The following is an 18,828-nucleotide window of genomic DNA, read 5'->3' as shown; positions in this document are numbered from 1 at the left end:
CCTTTTTCTCTCCAATTTTGTGATATCCAATTGCGATCTAGTTTCAACGGCTGGACCTAATATAGTATATAAGAGGTCATACAAGACATTTGTAGTGATTCTTGTGTTAATGATGTAAAGAATATTTGTTGGTGTGTATTGAGGATCAATCAGATGCTGCACTTGACGCATTTATGAAATTGCTTATTCCAGTTACAAATAAGCATGCACCCAATAATGTCTGTAAAAACGGTTAAATCGCCTTAGATTGATGAGGAATTGAAAAATTGTATAGTTGAGAGAGATGAGGGAAATAAGTCTGGCAACAGAACTGATTTGGCAAATGTAATGCAAATTAAGGAATCTTGTAACTAAACTGAATAAAAAGAAGAAGAAACTATACTATGAAACAAAGATGAATTATATAAAGATTGATACTAAAAAGCTTTGGAGCACCTTAAATGAACTCTTCGTCAAAAAGGCAAACTCAGCTCCATCATTCATTGAATCAGAGGGCGCATTCATCACAACACCCACGGATATTTCCAACTACTTTAATGAATTTTTCATGGGCAAGATTAGCAAATTTAAGCATGACATGCCAGCAACAAATGCCAACACTACACATCCAAGTATAACTGACCAAATTATGAGAGACAAGCATTGTATTTTGAATTCCATAAAGTGAGTGTGGAAGAGGTGAAAAAAATGATTGTTGTCTATCAACAATGACAAGCCACCGGGGTCTGACAACTTGGATGGAAAATTACTAAGGATAATAGAAGACGATATTGCCACTCCTGTTTGCCATATCTTCAATTTAAGCCTACCAGAAAGTGTGTGCCCTCAGGCCTGGAGCGTAGCTAAAGTCATTCCGCTACCTAAGAAAAGTAAAGCTCCCTTTACTGACTCAAATAGCCGACCAATCAACCTGCTTCCAAACCTTAGTAAACTTTTTGAAAAAATAATGTTTGACCAAATACAATGCTATTTTTACAGTAAACAAATTGACCACAGACTTTCAGAACACTTATAGGGAAGGACATTCAACAAGCACAGCACTTACACAAATGACTGATGATTGGCTGAGAGAAATTGATGATAAAAAAGTTTTTGGCATTATCAATCATAGTCTGCTGCTGGAAAAACGTATGTATTATGGATTTACACCCCCTGTTATCCTGTGGATAAAGAGTTACCTGTCTAACAGACCACAGAGGGTGTTCTTTAATGGAAGCCTTTCCAACATAATCCAGGAATTCAGGAAATCATGAATTCCCCAGAGCAGATGTCTAGGTCCCTTACTTTTTCAATCTTTACTAACAACATGCTTTGAGGCTTTGAGTAAAGCCAGTATATCTATGTATGTGGATGACTCAACACTATACACGTCAGCTACTACACCTTTCTGAAATGACTGCAACACTTAACAAAGAGCTTGCAGTCCGTTTCAGAATGGGTAGCAAGAAATAAGTTAGTCCTAAATATTTCAAAACCAAAAGCATTGTGTTTGGGACAAATCATTCACTAAACCCCAACTAAATCTTGTAATGAATAATGTGGAGCAAGTAGAGGTGACTAAACTGCCTGGAGTAACCCTGGATTGTAAACTGCCATGGTCAAAACATATTGATACAACAGTAGCTTAGATGGGGTGAAGTCTGTCTTAATAACAACACTTTCAACAAGGCAGGTCCCACAGGCCCTAGTCAGGTGCCACAAATAGGTACTTAGGAAAATTACAATTGGCTCAGAACCGGGCAGCACGGCTGGCCCTTAAATGTACACAGGGAGCTAACATTAATTATATGCATGTCAATCTCTCATGGCTCAAAGTGTAGGAGAGATTGACTTCATCACTACTTGTTTGTAAGAAGCTGAATCAATGTAGTCAACATCCCTCCCAGTCAGATGATTTCTTGGAAGGGCAGGGGGCCAGAAACTAATTTGGAAGCCTGCCTACCTGACCAGACTGAGTAAAATCAACTGAGCTGAAGGTCTTTAAAAAAAAATGTATTTATTATTTTACCAGGTAAGTTGACTGAGAACACATTCTCATTTACAGCAACAACCTGGGGAATAGTTACAGGGGATGAATGAGCCAATTGTAAGCTGGGATGATTAGGTGACTGAATGAAGGCAGATTGGAAATTTAGCCAGGACACTGGGGTTAACACCCCAACTCTTACGATAAGTGCCATGGGATCTTTAGTGACCAGAGAGAGTCAGGACACCCTTTTAACATCCCATCCGAAAGACGGCACCCTGCTCTGGGGCAATGGGTTATGTTTTTAAACCAGAGGAAAGGGGGCATCCTACTGGACCTCCAACACCACTTCCAGCAGCATTTGGTCTCCCATCCAGAGACCAACCAGGACCAACCCAGCTTAGCTTTAGAAGCAAGCCAGCAGTGGGATGCAGGGTGGTATGCTGCTGGCAAAGCAGTCGAAGCAGTTACCGCTAGTGATTCGTGGGTTGACTCTATGGGGCGGGCAGGTTTAGGGTCATGAAATATTGTGTGGATGAAGGGCAGGTGAGTTGAAAAAACATATACATTTATAATTATTGTTCAATTCATGAGGTTTAGGTTTTTCTTTCATTCTTTTTAGGCTATCTGGCATTAATGCATAGGGCTGTAAAATGTAGGGCCCAACTGTTTGCACACCAAATAGCCTACATGCCAATCGCCAAATGCTTTTGGGAAAAGTAAATGTAGAGCCACTGAGGCAAAAAGGACAATGTCTGAGTTTAATTTAATAAGAGAAAAGCTGCGAAGTTGAAAATAATGAGAAGGGAGGGTCAGAAAAATAATGTTTGGGAAAGATTTGATGAAGTGGTCAAAGAAGATGATAGCAGTGTTACAAGATGGGGACATCAAACAGGCCTATGGCACGTCAAGGGAACTGTAGCCTACTGTTCAGATGGGTTAAATGGAAACTGACATCTGGACACTGACTTTAGGTCTACAACCTCTCGCATAGCCTTAATATTAACTCCTGCAGAACTAAGCATTTCTTGCAGTAGAGGTGCAATCTTTATCAGCTTCATAAAAGCTGATATTCAACCACATAAAATGCATCGAAGCCGAATTGAAATATTATCAGAAACATGTTGGGTCATTTTGCACAGAAAGAAAGTTATTACATTTTCTCTCCGGTGCCTAAACATCTTTGCTCCGTGAAAGAAGCAGAGATGACCAAGAGAAGTTTATTCGGGTGATAAAGGGTTTATTTAGACTTCTAAGGCAACGCATAATGACAGCAGAGAAGCTGTATGTATGTATGTAATTATAAACAGTTGACTAACAAATTGAGAGGAAAGGTTCGATCCCCCCAAAAATTATCCTTGGTTTGAAATGGGCACCCCTACATTTTATCCCCTGAAACACAATGATCTAGCAGCTAGCCCATGCCCTCCTGCACACTTCCCACATTTTGGAATCTCACTCCTACAAAGTGCTGCGACATGAACATAAACATTGCAACAGTGCAGTGGATTGGATTGGGCACAAAAGTTCTAAGAGGATAACTCATACATCCTAACATGACCTTGTCGGGTCAAGACTCAAAACTCAAAAGGACTGACAAAAGGACTGCTTTGTTTCACCACGCTCACCACTGGGTTTGCGTCGCATCAAAACGACATGAATCAAAAACACCAGGAATCTTTAACTTCAATTGCTCCAAATCCGCCCTTTAAGCTATCCCATAAATCACTCCTTTCAATGTTGCCCTGTTCCAAAGAGCAAAGCAAGAAACAGATGTGACCCCAAGTTGCGTGACACGGAGTGCCCGCTCCCTCTGGTCAGCAGAAAAACAAACAAATATCACAAGTCCTCTACAGGTTACCTTCACTGATTTCAACTGCACCCAACTCCTTTCCCACCCAACCTGAAACCACAAATGGAACTGCCAAAAGGCAAGGATCCATTTTCTTAAAAAATATCACTCCTACTACCAGATTCTTAATCAGATTCTTTATCATTCTTTATCATGTTCATCGGTGCCAGGGTGGGGTCCGGAGCTCTTCATCGCACCTTCCACCTCACTTAACTCACCCTCATTCACTTCCATTTCACCTCCAGAATTCGGTCTGGCACACGGCACACTTTGTTTGCACTCTTCTTCGACACACCATCTGAATTTTTATCACCATCTTCCTCAAATTCAAAATCCAACCTCTGCTTTCCTCATTCTCTTCGACCTCTTCTTCTTTTTTTCCCCTTCCATTCCTCCTCAGAAATCCACCTTTCTGTGTACCTGTCCCAATATTCTTCTTCTCCCGACTTTGTGGCATCCTGATGTAACACCATGCATTATCATCCTGCTCACCTCGGTCATGCATTGTTAATGTTATTCCTATTGGCTGATGCATTATGGTTAGTGGTATTTAAACCCTAAACCTTGTTTGTCAGACAGGACGGGGAACAGGTTGGCATGTTGCCGGTTACAGTTATATTTGAAGCATGTTTTTTTCTTTGATAGAGTTCTACTTATCTTGATTCAGATTGTCTTTGAATAATGGCCTGTTTGCTATTTTTGTTTGTACACATTGCACAGCAGCCGGCTATTTGACACGTTTGCTAATAAACGTGTAACGCTGGGCAACAAGAACTATCTTCATTGTCAGCCTCCTCACTGTTAAATTTTACCTTTATTTAACTAGGTAAGTCAGTTAATTAAGAATAATTCTTATTTACAATGACAGCCTACCCCAACCAAACCGGGCAAAATTACACCCGAAAAAAAAGTTTGAAATGTCCATGTCAGAGTCGGAAAAAAGCTTTGAAAACAGACTTTGAAATGTTTACAACTTTAAAGACAAATGTGGGGACACCGTTTGTGTACTTCTATTCATCTTCATGTTAAATTGTTGGAGGTATGTTGAAAAAATGTCAAAGTTTTAAGAAACCAAACATCTTAAGTGTCTTTCTTCTGCAAACTTTCTTCTCATCATTATGCACAAATGTGTTTTCAGTCATGTCTCACGTCAAAGCACTATGATACCGTATCTGCAATATTATTTCATTTTGGCTGGGTTAATTAAATTGAGTCATAGCCTAAACTAATTAATGCTGGTCTGATGACAACAGGACACTGACAACAGAACAATTCATGCGTCGGTCTAAACATTGTCTAGAGAAATACCATGTAACGAAGCAGGATAGACAGACAGAAAGACATAAAGCTTGTCTTTAAGTGTCAATTAAAAACTTTATTTAAACAGGGAAATCTTATGAAATCCTCTTTTACGAGGGAGCCCTGCACACAATCATACAAATTCACAATATTTACAATTCCAAAGCAATAAAACATGCAATATAAGTAATTCAACAACAGTAACTTATAAAACACAATAATGGAAATAAAAACACATTCCTCAGTAAAAAGGTTATCAACCAGCTGTCTGAACTGCCCGAGTGGCACCAAAATATAAAATGTTAGAGATTACTGGAGATCATTCCACAAGTAAGGTGCAAAGAAATTAAACACAGATCTATCTAACTCAGTAGAGAGCGAAGGGATCTCTGGAGTTAGCCATCTCTGAGACCAGATCTGGTAGCTCGTATTTCTGTAGGTTTACAATAAAGTATGTTTTTGCAAGAGGGCTTTAACCATCTGTATAGCCGCTTTGTGCTACTTAGACATACACTACATGGGCAAAAGTATGTGGACACTTTTTGCTCGTCTAATGTCTCATTCCAAAATCATGGACATTATTATGGAGTTGATCCACCCTTTGCAGCTAAAATAACTTCCACTCTTCTGGGAAGACTTTCCACTAGATGTTGGAACCTTGCTGTGGGGACTTGCTTCCATTCAGCCACAAGAGCATTAGTATGGTCGGGAACTAATGTTGGGCAATTAGGCCTGGCTAGCAGTCGGCATTCCAATTCATCCCAAAAGTGTTTGATGGGGTTGAGGTCAGGGCTCCGACCTCGACAAAACCATTTTCTGTATGGACCTCACTTTGTGCACATGGGCATTGTCATGCTGAAACAGGAAAGAACCTTCCCCACACTGTTGCCACAAAGTTGGAAGCACAAAATTGTCTAGAATGTCATTGTAATGCTGTAGCGTTAAGATTTCCCTTCACTGGAACTAAGGGGCCTAGCCCGAACCATGAAAAACAGCCCAGAACATTATTCCTCCTCCACCAAACTTTACAGTTGGAACTATGCTTTGGGGCAGGTAGCGTTTTCCTGGCATCTGGTAAACCCATATTTGTCCGTCGGACTGCCAGATGGTGAAGTGTAACTGATCAATCCAGAGAACGCATTTCCACTGCTCTAGAGTCCATTGGTGGGGAGCTTTACACCACTCCAGCCGGCAATTGTCATTGAGCATTGATCTTAGGATTGTGTTCGGCTGCTCGACCATGGAAACCCATTTCATAAAACTCCCGACAAACTGTTCTTATGCTGACGTTGCTTCCAGAGGCAGTTTGGAACTCGGTAGTGAGTGTTGCAACCGAGGACAGATTATTTTTACGCGCTTCAGCACTTGGCAGTCACGTTCTGTGAGTTTGTGTGGCCTACCACTTCGCGGCTGAGTTGTTGTGGCTCCTAGATGTTTCCACTTCACATTAACAGCACTTACAGTTGACCGGGGCAGCTCTAGCAGGGCAGAAATTTGACGAACTGACTTGTTGGATAGGTGGCATCCTATGACAGAGCCATATTGAAAGTTGCTGAACCCTTCAGTAAGGCAATTCTACTGCCAATGTTTGTCTATGGAGATTGCGAGGCTGTGCACGTGATTTTATAGACCTGTCAGCAACAGGTGTGGCTGAAATGGCCCGAATCCACTCATTTGAAGAAGTGGCCACATACTTTTGTATATATAGTTTAAGTCCAACTAATTTAGAGTGTCACAGAAATGTGTTTTTTCCTTTAGTCACATCAACAACGCTCAGTATCCACGACTAGCTTTGTTAAAGGATATTATTTAGTTTGGAATGTAGTTTGGAGGTGAGGTGAGAATGTTTGTAATGGTTGAATGCGCTGGAGTTTTGACGTAACATGCACAATGTAAATCTCATGATTGATTGAGTTATTTTTTCATTAGACAGGCACTGATATTATTTACAATGTGTGTAGCTTTGGCTAGCCTCAGGCATCACTGGTGTACAGTATCTACTATGGCTTGAGTAGCCTCAGACAACATTATACCATGATGTCCTTTTACCTGCTGACCTGCTGTTACAAATGTATTCCCCTGGTTGACAAAACAGAGCCTATACCATGACATGATTAAACAGTCTGTGATTTATGTTTGACTAATGTAATCTCTTGTCAAGTAATATCTAACATAAATTCTGAATTATGGATGATTTATCACTTTGGCGCCGCAGAAAACATCCTCCAGCACCCAAACATGACAAATTACCCTTATCTGATGAGCCGGAGTAAACTTACGCTAGATGCTTTTGCTGTTGCCGCAGTGATGTTATTAAAAGGCAATATTTAAATCACACAGTATTTTTCCAGGCCTGAGGCAGAGAAAGAAAGACAAGTCTTGTTGGTCATATGGCTCCTGTCTCATGTTGTGAGACATTGATTAATAAAATACACTACAGAGCTGCATGTGTATGAGTGCTAGCCTCCAAAACTATTAGAGACCTGCCCAATTGACGAGGCAAATCACAAAATGGCAGCAGACTGTTTGATCATGACATCTTTTCCACATATGATTTTTCCACAGAGACCGGTGAGAGGCATTGAGATGTACTTATTATCAAACATGAAATTAAATGGAGAAAAGCTGGTCACAGTTAGCAGTCTAGGTCAGACAGAAGACAGATTACAGTCAAAATGATGTTTATGCTTAAGAACTAACCTTGCACTCAGTCTTAAATGAAAAACCATAACAACATAAACCAATGTTATGTAATAGTCCCATTTCCCTATTTTTGAAATACAAAAATACATTAAAGACAACCCACACGCATGCAAGTACAGGCACATAGTCTGAATATCCTGCATCCCAGGGATTACGTAAAATCGCGTACATCCTATAAGAGATAATTCCACAATGAATTGAAAATACATCACACAATATCCAGACCCACCCACTGGGGAGCAAGGCACACCCAATAATTATGTATTTTTACCTAAACATGCAAACACCATCAGATAGAATGCATAGCAAGCAGTGCACTGGAATGACATTCAGATGAACTGGAATGACAATTCACTCTCATGGGATGGGTGGCCAAAAATAACTAAATGAAAGCCACATACCCAGCGAGCCACAAATATGACCGCATTGAGGCAAATGTCCCTGTGTTCCTACGGTTATATGGACCATACTGCTGCCTACTGCATTTGTTCATTTCGCAAACAAGACCGTTCATAATCCAGTGCCTTTATCACAGTCAACACATCTTTATTTTATCTTTAATTAGCCTCATGTCAATATGTGCTCAATAGCATGAGATTAGCTATGAAACTGCAAATGTTCCTCTCTGCCCTTATAGCAAAATGTGTAGAATTGCAGGAAGTTAGCAGTTCCCACCAACAAATGTTGGGCTCCGCTACTGGCTCAGGGAGTCTGGAATCATGTATGTCATATTGATTTAATTTATAAAGGGTGGCAGGTAGCATAGCGGTTAAGAGCTTTGGGCCAGTAACCAAAAGATTGCTGGCTCGAATCCCCGAGGCGACTAGGTGAAGAGTCTGTCTGTGCCCTTGAGCAAGACACTTAACGCTAATTGCTCTGGATAAGAGTGTCTGCTAACTGACTAGGATGTTTAATGTAAATATATAGTTCCTGACTTGCTGTACCTTATTTAGTCAATGTCATTTAACCTGGTTAAGTGCTCCCATGCACTCCCCCGTGTTCCCATTTGCACTCCCTCATTTGACTTACAGCACAGTAGTAATGTGTAAATGATGCCAAGCACTGTAGATGAGAGACACAGATGAATGTCATTGTTGATATCAAAGAAATCTATATTCAATGTAGTATCAGTTCTTTTTTTTCTTTTTTTATTCCACGTAACAGGAGATACTTTTTAACCTAACTTGGAAAGTCAGTGATAAGTAATGCTTTTCAACCAGCTCAGATACTGTAATGTTACATACATATCTTGTTAATTTGTGTGAAATCAAGCAACCTCTATCAACGGGAGGTATAGTACACTGGTAATCTGTCTATAATGAAATAGGCAGGACACGGGATCGGTAGAAAGTTTGATCAATTAAGAACAATGACCTTTTGCCAAAGTATAATTTAAGGATTAAAGTTATAAAAAATTCTAAACAAGTATCTACCATGATTTGCATTGAAATAAACATTGTTTGAACGTCAGGATGTAAAGGATTGAACTATTAGAAGGTAGGATTAGTTCTCATATGAAGGCTATATTCATGCAAATGCATAAGGCTTATTTCTCTTATACAGTGCCTTCAGAAAGTATTCATACCCCTTGACTTTATTCCACATTTGTGACTCGTTTCAGGTAACTAGGCATATTTCGCACTTCACTACTTCACAGGAGAGGCATTTCATCATAATTTAAAAACAATCCAAATTAATTTTCTGGCAAGAATGCCTTCTGGAACAAACTCGTGTGCCATCTGTAAATATGAATAAAACAATACAATTACGAGCCTAATTGGTTTAGCCACGAAAGAAGACAGTAACCTTCCCGCTAGCCATGATTGGCTGGGATAATGGATGTGCTGGACATGCCCGAGAGATGAGTTCTGATTGGTCTGCCATGTAGCAAGCTTCTGTCTATTGCACAAGCTGCTCAGTCTGTGTAGGTAATCCTTTCTAAACGTGGCTTTTTTTTTTAAAGATATCTCGAACTGGAACAAATAAGTTTTAAAAAATGGTAACCTTTTTTAACTAGGCAAGTCAGTTAATTAAGAAAAAAATATTATTTACAATGACACCTTAGGAACAGTGGGTTAACTGCCTTGTTCAGGGGCAGAACGACACATTTATACCTTGTCAGCTCAGGGATTCAATCTTGCAACCTTTCAGTTACTGGCCCAATGCTCTAACCACTAGGCTACCTGCCGCCCCTCAGTGGAAAAAGTGGAATGCCCGGTAGAAGCAGAGTTCGATAGGTAAGGATATGGAGAAAATTATCTCGTTTGATTGCAAATATTATACGGAGGGAGTCGAAAAGAGAACACCTGTCTCCAGTGTACATCTTCAGAATAAGGGCAACCATAGCATCCGTGACAGGGAGGGAGAAGCGTTAATCCATGTATACAGGTAAGAGGGTCTAGCTAGCTACATTTTCAGATATTATATATTTCTCATTTTGTCAAAGTTGTTTTCATTGCAAGTTAAAGCATACTGTTAGCTAGCTAGCTAACATTACATGTATGATCTATGTAAAAATACTATTCATATCTCAGAAATAGATTTTGCAATTCTAGTTAGAGCCTAATGTTAACTAGCTAGTTGGATAAATTGAGTTACCTGCAGATTCGGTATGAGTTGGGATTATGGTTAATTGTTTAGCTAGCTAGCTACATGTCTAAACAAACGACTCCACTATGCAAGTAATCATTTCACTGTATCGTTTACACTTTCTGTATCCTGTGCATTTGACAAATAAACGTTAGTTTTATTTGATATAGTGTGTGTTTACCAGAGACGGTAATGCTAATGCTCATGGCTGAATGGAAACAAGTCCCTGCAGCAATTTTCCAACTTCTACTGGAAAGACTTCTCAGAAAGGTAGATGCTGTTATAGCAGCAAAAGGGGGACCAACTCCATATTAATGCCATGATTTTGGAATGAGATGTTTGACGAGCAGGTGTACACATACTTTTGGTAATATAGTTTAGGCTCAATGTTAGCTAGCTAGCTAACATTACTATAACTAGCAATGCAAACAGATTTCTGAGATACGAATAATATTACTACACAGATCATGCACGTAACATTAGCTAGCGAGCAAGCCAGCTAATGTTGTATAGCTAGCTAACAGTACTCTTTAACTTGCAATGAAATTACTTTCGGACAAAAGTAGAAACATATAATATCTGAAAATGTAGCTAGACTCTTACCTATGTACATGGATGAACACTTCTCCTCTCTCTTTCATGGATGCCATGTTTGCCCTTAGTTTGAAGATGTAATCCGGACACAGGTGTTTTAAACAACAGCTTTCTGTGGTGTCTTTTTGACTCCTTCCACATTTGCAAGCATACTCTGCTTCCATCGGGCATTGCACTGATTTCAAAACTCGGTCAACATCTTCCGTGACAACAACACTGTTGATTGCCGTTTCTTTCCCATCACTGTCTGGTTCAATTAAAAAGTGTTGAACTAAAACAGGGATTTCCTCATCGTCTGATTCATTTTCAGAGTCAGAGAGAGTCAGCATGGGACGATCGTCCTCCAGAAAGTAGTTCATCACAACTTTTCCCTGCTGGTCTTCATCGATAGCGCCTCTTAAATTCAGGGCAGCAATGTTGAGAGTAGTAGCAACATTTTTGCAGTTCTCCATATGTTAAAGAACTCCACGGTAGCAAGGATTATCTACACATACTGAGCAGCTCATGTTATAAACAGAAGCATTCTACATGGAAGACCAATCCGAACTCGTCTCTCGACATGTCCATCCCATCCATTATTTCAGACAATCATGGCTATTGGGAAAGTTCCTGCCTTTTTCCGTGGCTAAACCAGGTAGGCTCCTAATTTAACATTTTATTCGCATTTACAGATGGTATACAAGTGTGTTATTAGGGCACATGAACGTTCACATGTTCCAGAAGGCATTTTGCCCCAAAAAACTCATTTTGATTAAAAAGAATGTATAACTGAGTTCAAATGCGTCTCCTGTAAAGTAATGACGTGGGACGTATGCCTAGCTTCCTGAAAACATCACATTTTTACTCCTGAACTTATTAGGCTTGTTATAACAAAGGGGTTGAATATTTATTGATTCAAGACATTTCAACTTTAACATTTTTATTAATTTGTTAAAATCCCGAAAAACATTATTCCACTTTGACATTATGGGGTTTTGTGTGTATGTATGCCAGTGACACAAAACCTCAATTGAATCCTTTTTAAATGTTGTCTGTAACACAACAAAATGTAGAAAAAGTCAAGGTGTGTGAATACTTTGAGGGCACTGTACAGTACATTATATAACAGAAGTTAATTTGCCTTATTTAAAATAGTAGGCCTACTTTATACATACATTGATATCTAATAATGTGCTTTGTTGTCTGCACCATGCACAGTATATAGTGTACTTCATTCCACACTGTTTGAACTAAGAGATTAAAAAGGTCCGCCACAAGGTTATGTGGGTAATTGTTTCCTGTAATGATTGTATAATACACCCTCCGAACTGCACGATTGCAGCACAACAGAAGACCACACCATCATCTCCCAGAGCCTAGTCTCATTCTCCAGACAGGCACCCAGAATTGCTTTTAAACTCCAATATGACAGCGTTTATTCTTTATTACACACTCTCCCAGAGGCTCCCAGCTCATTTAACATTATTACAATTTGACAATATTTCTCCCGCTGCCGTGCAACAGATCCCTTGGCAAAGTCACTAGGTTTTGATTGTGCTCGGGCATCAGATGGGAGCGGCAATGGCAGAGGCAGAAGTATGCTGGGTACGTTGGGTCCTCGGAGTGCCACACGCTGGCAAGACGGCTGAGTCAAGGGAGCTGCTCTGCCTGCCTGCCTCTGAGCATGATGTGATGGGGGAGAGCAGTGTGGTTATGGGGGCTCATGGCCCTGCCTCTCAGTTCCTCTCCGCTTGCGGGAGTGACTGGCACCTCACTGAAATCAAATCAATTATGGCCCAGACTTCTCTGTAGCTGGATATAGACAAACAGACGGGCCATTTAGGGGATTCAAGAGGCTGGACACGGCATCACATGAGGTCAGCCTAGGGTCAACATGACAAATAATTCAAATATAAACTTGTTAAGGTAAAAGAAATGAGTGCCTTGATTCTGGGGAGGTAAGAGTGAAGATACAAGTGAAGACAAAGGCTAAGATATTTATCAGAGAAACTTTAGGTAGGCTACTTACTACAAAAACAAAGTATGTTAAAGAAAACTAGCTACTGTTTAGCTTTCTCTAAAAATGGTGACACGCTGTGTCACTATTTTACCAAGAAGGAGAGTGATGGAGTGCTGCATCAGATGACCTGGCCTCCCCAATCCCCCGACCTCAACCAAATTGAGAGGGTTTGAGTCGGACCGCAGAGTGAAGGAAAAGCAGCTAACAAGTGCTCAGCATATGTGGGAACTCCTTCAAGACTGTTGAAAAAGCATTCCAGGTGAAGCTGGTTGAGAGAATGCCAAGAGTTTGCAAAGCTGTCATCAAGGCAAAGAGTGGCTATTTTAAGAGTCTCAAATATAAAATATATTTTGATTGGTTGGTTACTACATGATTCCATATGTGTTGTTTCATAGTTTTGATGTCTTCCTATTATTCTACAATGTAGAAAATAGTAAAAATTAAGAAAAACTCTTGAATGAGTAGGTGTTCTAAAACTTTTGACTGGTAGTGTAAGTATTTAGACTATTTTGCCATGAGACTCAAAATTGAGCTCCGGTGTTTCCATTGATCATCCTTGAGATGTTACTACAGCTTGATTGATCTGTGGTAAATTCAATTGATTTAACATGATTTGTAAAGGCACATACCCGTCTATATAAAGGCCCCACAGTTGACAGTGCATGTCAGAGCAAGAAAACAAGCCATGAGGTCAAAGGAATTGTCCGTAGAGCTCTGAGACAGGATTGTGTTGAGGCACAGATCTGGGGAAGGGTACCGAAACATTTCTGCAGCATTGAAGGTCCGCATGAACACAGTGGTCTCCATCATTCTTAAATGGAAAAGATTTGGAACCACCAAGACTCTTCCTAGAGCTGGCTGCCCGGCCAAAGTAAGCAATCGGGGGAGAAGGGCCTTGGTCAGGGAGGTGACCAAGAACACGAGGGTCACTCTGACACAGCTCTAGAGTTTCTCTGTGGAGATGGGAGAACCTTCCAGAAGGACAACCATCTCTGCAGCACGGCGGAAGCGGAAGCCACTCCTCAATAAAGGCACATGACAGCCTGCTTGGAGTTGATTGAACCAAGATTGAACTCTTTGGCCTGAATGCCAAGCGTCACGTCTGGAGGAAACCTGGCACCGTCCCTATCGTGAAGCATGGTGGTGGCAGCATCATGCTGTGGGGATGTTTTTCAGTGGCAGGGACTGGGAAACTAGTCAGGATCAAGGCAAAGTTGAACAGAGCAAAATACAGAGAGATCCTTGATGAAAACCTGCTCCAGAGCACTCAGGACATCAGACTGGAACTCAATCCAACAGGACAACGATCCTAAACACACAGTCAAGACAACGCAGGAGTGGCTTCTGGACATGTCTGGCCTAGCCAACTCTCAATGGAAACATTGTTCATGATATCGACCGAAGTTAAATCCAAACAGATTTGATAAATAGGCCTGGCTGTGAAAAGCCAGTGGGAGGCCGGAAGGATAATCTGAAAACAAAACAAATATTTATTTAATCAAATCAAATCAAATGGCTGCCAATTACAGTCAGCTCAAAGTATTGGGACAGTGACTCCTTTTTTGTTGTTTTGGCTCTGTATAACAGCAATTTGGATTTGAAATGATACAATGACGATGAGGTTAAAGTGCAGACTGTTCGCTTTATTTGAGAGTATTTTCATTGATATCGCATGGACCGTTTAGAAATTACAGCACCTTTTGTTCGTGGTCGCCCCATTTTAGGGAACCAAAAGTATTGGGACAAATTCACTTTAATGTAGTGAAAAGTTTAGTATTTGGTCCCTTATTGTAACGTTCGTCGTTGCATGAAGAAGGAGTGGACCAAAGTGCAACGTGGTAAGCGTTCATGATATTTAATCAAACTGAACACTGAAACAAAATCACGAAGTAGAACAAAACGAAACAGTTCTGTCAGGTGCAGACACAAAGCAGAAAACAACTACCCACAAAACACAGTTGGGAAAAAGCTGCCTAAGTATGATTCTCAATCCGAGACAACGGTAGACAGCTGCCTCTGATTGAGAACCACACCCGGCCAAATACAAAGAAATAGAAAACATAGAACTAAAGAAACTAGAATACCCACCCTAGTCACACCCTGGCCTAACCAAAATAGAGAATAAAACCCTCTCTATGGCCAGGGCGTGACACTTATTCCTAGCACATAATGATTACATCAAGCTTATAACTCTACAAACTTGTTGGATGCATTTGCTGCTTTCAGATTACTTTGTGCCCAATAGAAATTAATGGTAAATCATGTATTGTGTCATTTTGGAGTCACTTTTATTCTAAATAATAATAGAATATGTTTCTAAAACTTCTTCATTAATGTGGATGCTCCCATGATTACAGATAACCTTGAATGAATTGTGAGTAATAATGAGTAAGAAAGTTACAGACTCACAAATATCATACCCACCCCCAAAAAAAATACTAAAAATAACCTTCCTTGTTATTGTAATGGTGAGAGGTTACTATGTCTTAGGGGTATGATATTTGTGCTTGTATTTCACAGCCGGTTTGGGTTTGCACCTCGCACCCTTTTTTCTGTCTCACTTCTTCTCGCCATCAGTCATCTTCCTCGCCCGGTCTTCCGACATGAATTCCATCTCTGTGTGGGACTTCAGGAAACTCAGTATCGATCCGCTGCCATGCCACACGTCTGCTAGCTCCGAAGCCCTCGCTCGGCTACCATTCGGTTCAATCACTGTTGAACTAGATTGGCTCATTTACTTTTTAAAACAAGATTGAAGCTTACAAATATGTGTAGGGTGTGTGACAAACGATAGCCTGTGGTGTTCCCATCAGTCTGCTCGTTGAGCTTATTTATTTTCGGGAAAGTGATTTACAAAAGTAAACCTTCAATAGTGAAGGTAAAAGCAATATGCTGGCTACTGTTGATAGTCTCAAAAAAAAGCTACAAAGAGACCCTGTAGCCAATATCAATTTTGTCAATCTCTCTTTTCTCAAAATGACATGTTTTCTATAGAAATCCACAAAGAGAAGGAGGCTTTCAGGGTATTGCGGAACCATCAGTCAACCATATATTTTTTTTATTTGTATGCAAGCAAGCGGGGCGCGTCCCAAAAAGAGACTGAGCGTTGCTGCGTGTGTGAAAACACAATAATAGGCTACATGTAACACCACAGATCTCTACCACCCTGTTTTTCCTTTGTTTGATTTCAGACACCACACTGTCTCACAGAGCAGCAACAACCCCTGCTTAGTTTTTCATCAAAAGGCTGTTTGCTACTGGGCCTTTAATTTTTCAGCAGCAGGTGACAATGCTGCTATGTTAACACCCTGCTCCCCCAGGCTGGCCAGCTCAGCTGAGCTACTGTGTGTGATTCACAAGAGGAATCCTCTTGTGGAAAAAAACAGCTATTATAAAATAACAGACACATCTGGTCCCAAGATGCCTACTTTCACAGCTCTCAACATTAGAAAGTGTTTTAGATTTCATAAGAAAGAGAGGAATTAACCCTATTGGGTATCTTTCTGTATTCTCCATGCAGTTCTCTAATTTGACCAAACTAATGTATCTTTCTCTCTCTGTGTTTGTCATCCACAGGGTGATGAAGTTCTGACTGTGATAAAAACCAAGGCGCAGTGGCCAGCATGGCAGCCCCTGAATGTGTGAGTGCACTGTGATGTACAAGAGTACCCTCACTTTTCACAGGTTTTAAAATGTTAATTGTCTGTTTTAAAACGGTGAAATTACTTGTAGAGATTATCATTTGATAATCTAGGTGAATTGAGAATTTAGATGAAAACAGAATTTCTCATATTTTTAAAAAACTTAATCAGAAAACAGGCTAAGGAGGAGATAATCACCAATAATTAATTCAATAGCTACCTGCCTGGCCTGCGGGTGTTTTCTTTAAATTCATTAATGATTGTGTACATTTTTCATGAGGTATTTTGTTTGCAAAAGGAAGACTCCTGTTTTGATGAGAGATGTGTTTCCTCTGGGTGTTTCTGTGATTAGTGTTAATTGACTCCCTCCAGTTCCAATATATTAAGACGTTTACATTTACCTATTTTAACATCAGCCAACCAATTAAGCCGGGCAATTTTCTCTCTTTAGAAGAGGCTGTTTGGAGAAGTCATAGACATTTGTTTTAGGTAAAGGGGGATCAGAACAACATAGATGTCTCAAAGGGAAGGAGATTGTTTAAAGAGATGTGCATGTGGAATACGTTCTCTAAATAGGGCACAGCGAAGTGTAGGTTGTTGTTTCCATACTTCCATACATACCATCTCACAGGAACTGCAGTTCTATCTAATTGAGCAGTACTACACTCCCACATTGTGTTACGTTATAGAATTGTACAGAGTTTTGTTGTTTATCTCCTATTCAACATGACAAGGAGAAATATGATATAAGTATCTCTTCACACATCAGTAACTATTCAGATGTGACTGGATGTTATTCTCCTCTTAGAATTTGTGTTGTGGCAATTAACACAGAGTCCCAAAAAGCACCCTATTCCCTATATAGTGCACTACTTTTCACCAGGGCCTATAGGGCTCTGGTTAAAAGTAGTCCACTATATAGGGAATAGGGGGCCATTTGGGACAGAAACTGTCTATTTGCCTCCACACACATTGACCAGCCTTAACATTTCCAACGTAACATCTATTTCATAAAAAAAAAATTTAGTGTGTTCTAGTGATACATTATTCTCTCTAAGTTCTGAATAGAAACAAGTAATTATTTATTAATATGTTGAGCTGTTATGAACGAAATTGTCATGACAGATTTCCTCCTCTTCCTCTGAAGAGAAGGTGTAGCAAGGATCGGACCAATATGCAGCGTTGTAGGTGTCCATGTTATTTAATAAGAAAACTCAACATGAACACAAATACAAAATAACAAAGTGAACTGACACCGAAACAGTCCCGTGTGGCACAAACACAGACACAGGAAACAATCACCCACAAAATACCCAAAGAACATGGCTGCCTAAATATGGTTCCCAATCAGAGACGACGATAATCACCTGCCTCTAGTTGAGAACCAATCTAGGCAACCATAGACTTACAAAAACACCTAGACTAGAAAACAACCCATAAACATACAAACCCCTAGACCAGCAAAAACACACATAAATCCCCCATGTCACAGCCTGACCTAACCAAAATAATAAAGAAAACAAAGATAACTAAGGCCAGGGTGTGACAGAAATGTGTTATATGTTTTTGTTTGGACAGTATGTAGCTCATTTAAACTCTTAAAGCAGATAACTGGTGTGGTATGTGATGCATTAAAATGAAAACCAAGCTGGCTTCACCAGTCTTTAACATTGTGTCATTGTGTGTTGATCAATCAGATCAATCTGCACATTGAGGAGCATACGATGCATGTCTGTATCTGTTTGTCTATTCAGGCGGGCAGCTCCCTCAGCTGAGTTCTCAGTGGACCGTACGCGTCACCTCATGTCCTTTCTGAGCATGCTGGGGCCCAGCCCTGACTGGAACGTGGGGCTGTCTGCAGAGGACCTCTGCACCAAGGAGTGTGGCTGGGTCCAGAGGCTGGACCAAGACCTCATCCCTTGGGACGCAGGCACCGACAACGGGGTCACCTACGAGGTGAGGCCCTGGGGGCCCCAGACATGGGGGTCGATATGTAGTAAATGGCTCTGGTTTCAGTTATCTAGTAAAAATACTTCTGCCATTCTAACTTTCGTAACCAGGCCTCTGTATTTTGCCATGAATCTGGAACGAAAGCTGTTGATCTACTTTCATTAATAGTGCAGGAGCGTTGCTTTTTTATTTTTTGTTTATGACTTATGAATATACAAATCATCCAACCTCGGCT

At 40.4% G+C, this 18,828-nt stretch overlaps 1 protein-coding gene across 1 annotated transcript in view; it reads left to right on the top strand.

Annotated features, from left to right (window-relative positions):
- The window catches only part of LOC115109622 (spondin-1-like), a 132,548-nt gene that overhangs the window by 95,660 nt on the left and 18,060 nt on the right, over nucleotides 1–18,828 (top strand). The window contains exons 7-8 of the mRNA XM_029634772.2: nucleotides 16,579–16,643; nucleotides 18,398–18,599. Coding sequence (XP_029490632.1) covers nucleotides 16,579–16,643; nucleotides 18,398–18,599 — 267 coding nt within the window. The remainder of the gene's footprint in view (nucleotides 1–16,578; nucleotides 16,644–18,397; nucleotides 18,600–18,828) is intronic.

Source organism: Oncorhynchus nerka, linkage group LG25 (assembly GCF_034236695.1).
Source record: "Oncorhynchus nerka isolate Pitt River linkage group LG25, Oner_Uvic_2.0, whole genome shotgun sequence".
Lineage (NCBI taxonomy): Eukaryota > Metazoa > Chordata > Actinopteri > Salmoniformes > Salmonidae > Oncorhynchus > Oncorhynchus nerka.
The sequence above is the reverse complement of the archived record's forward strand: the minus strand, read 5'-3'. Positions and strand labels throughout refer to the sequence as shown.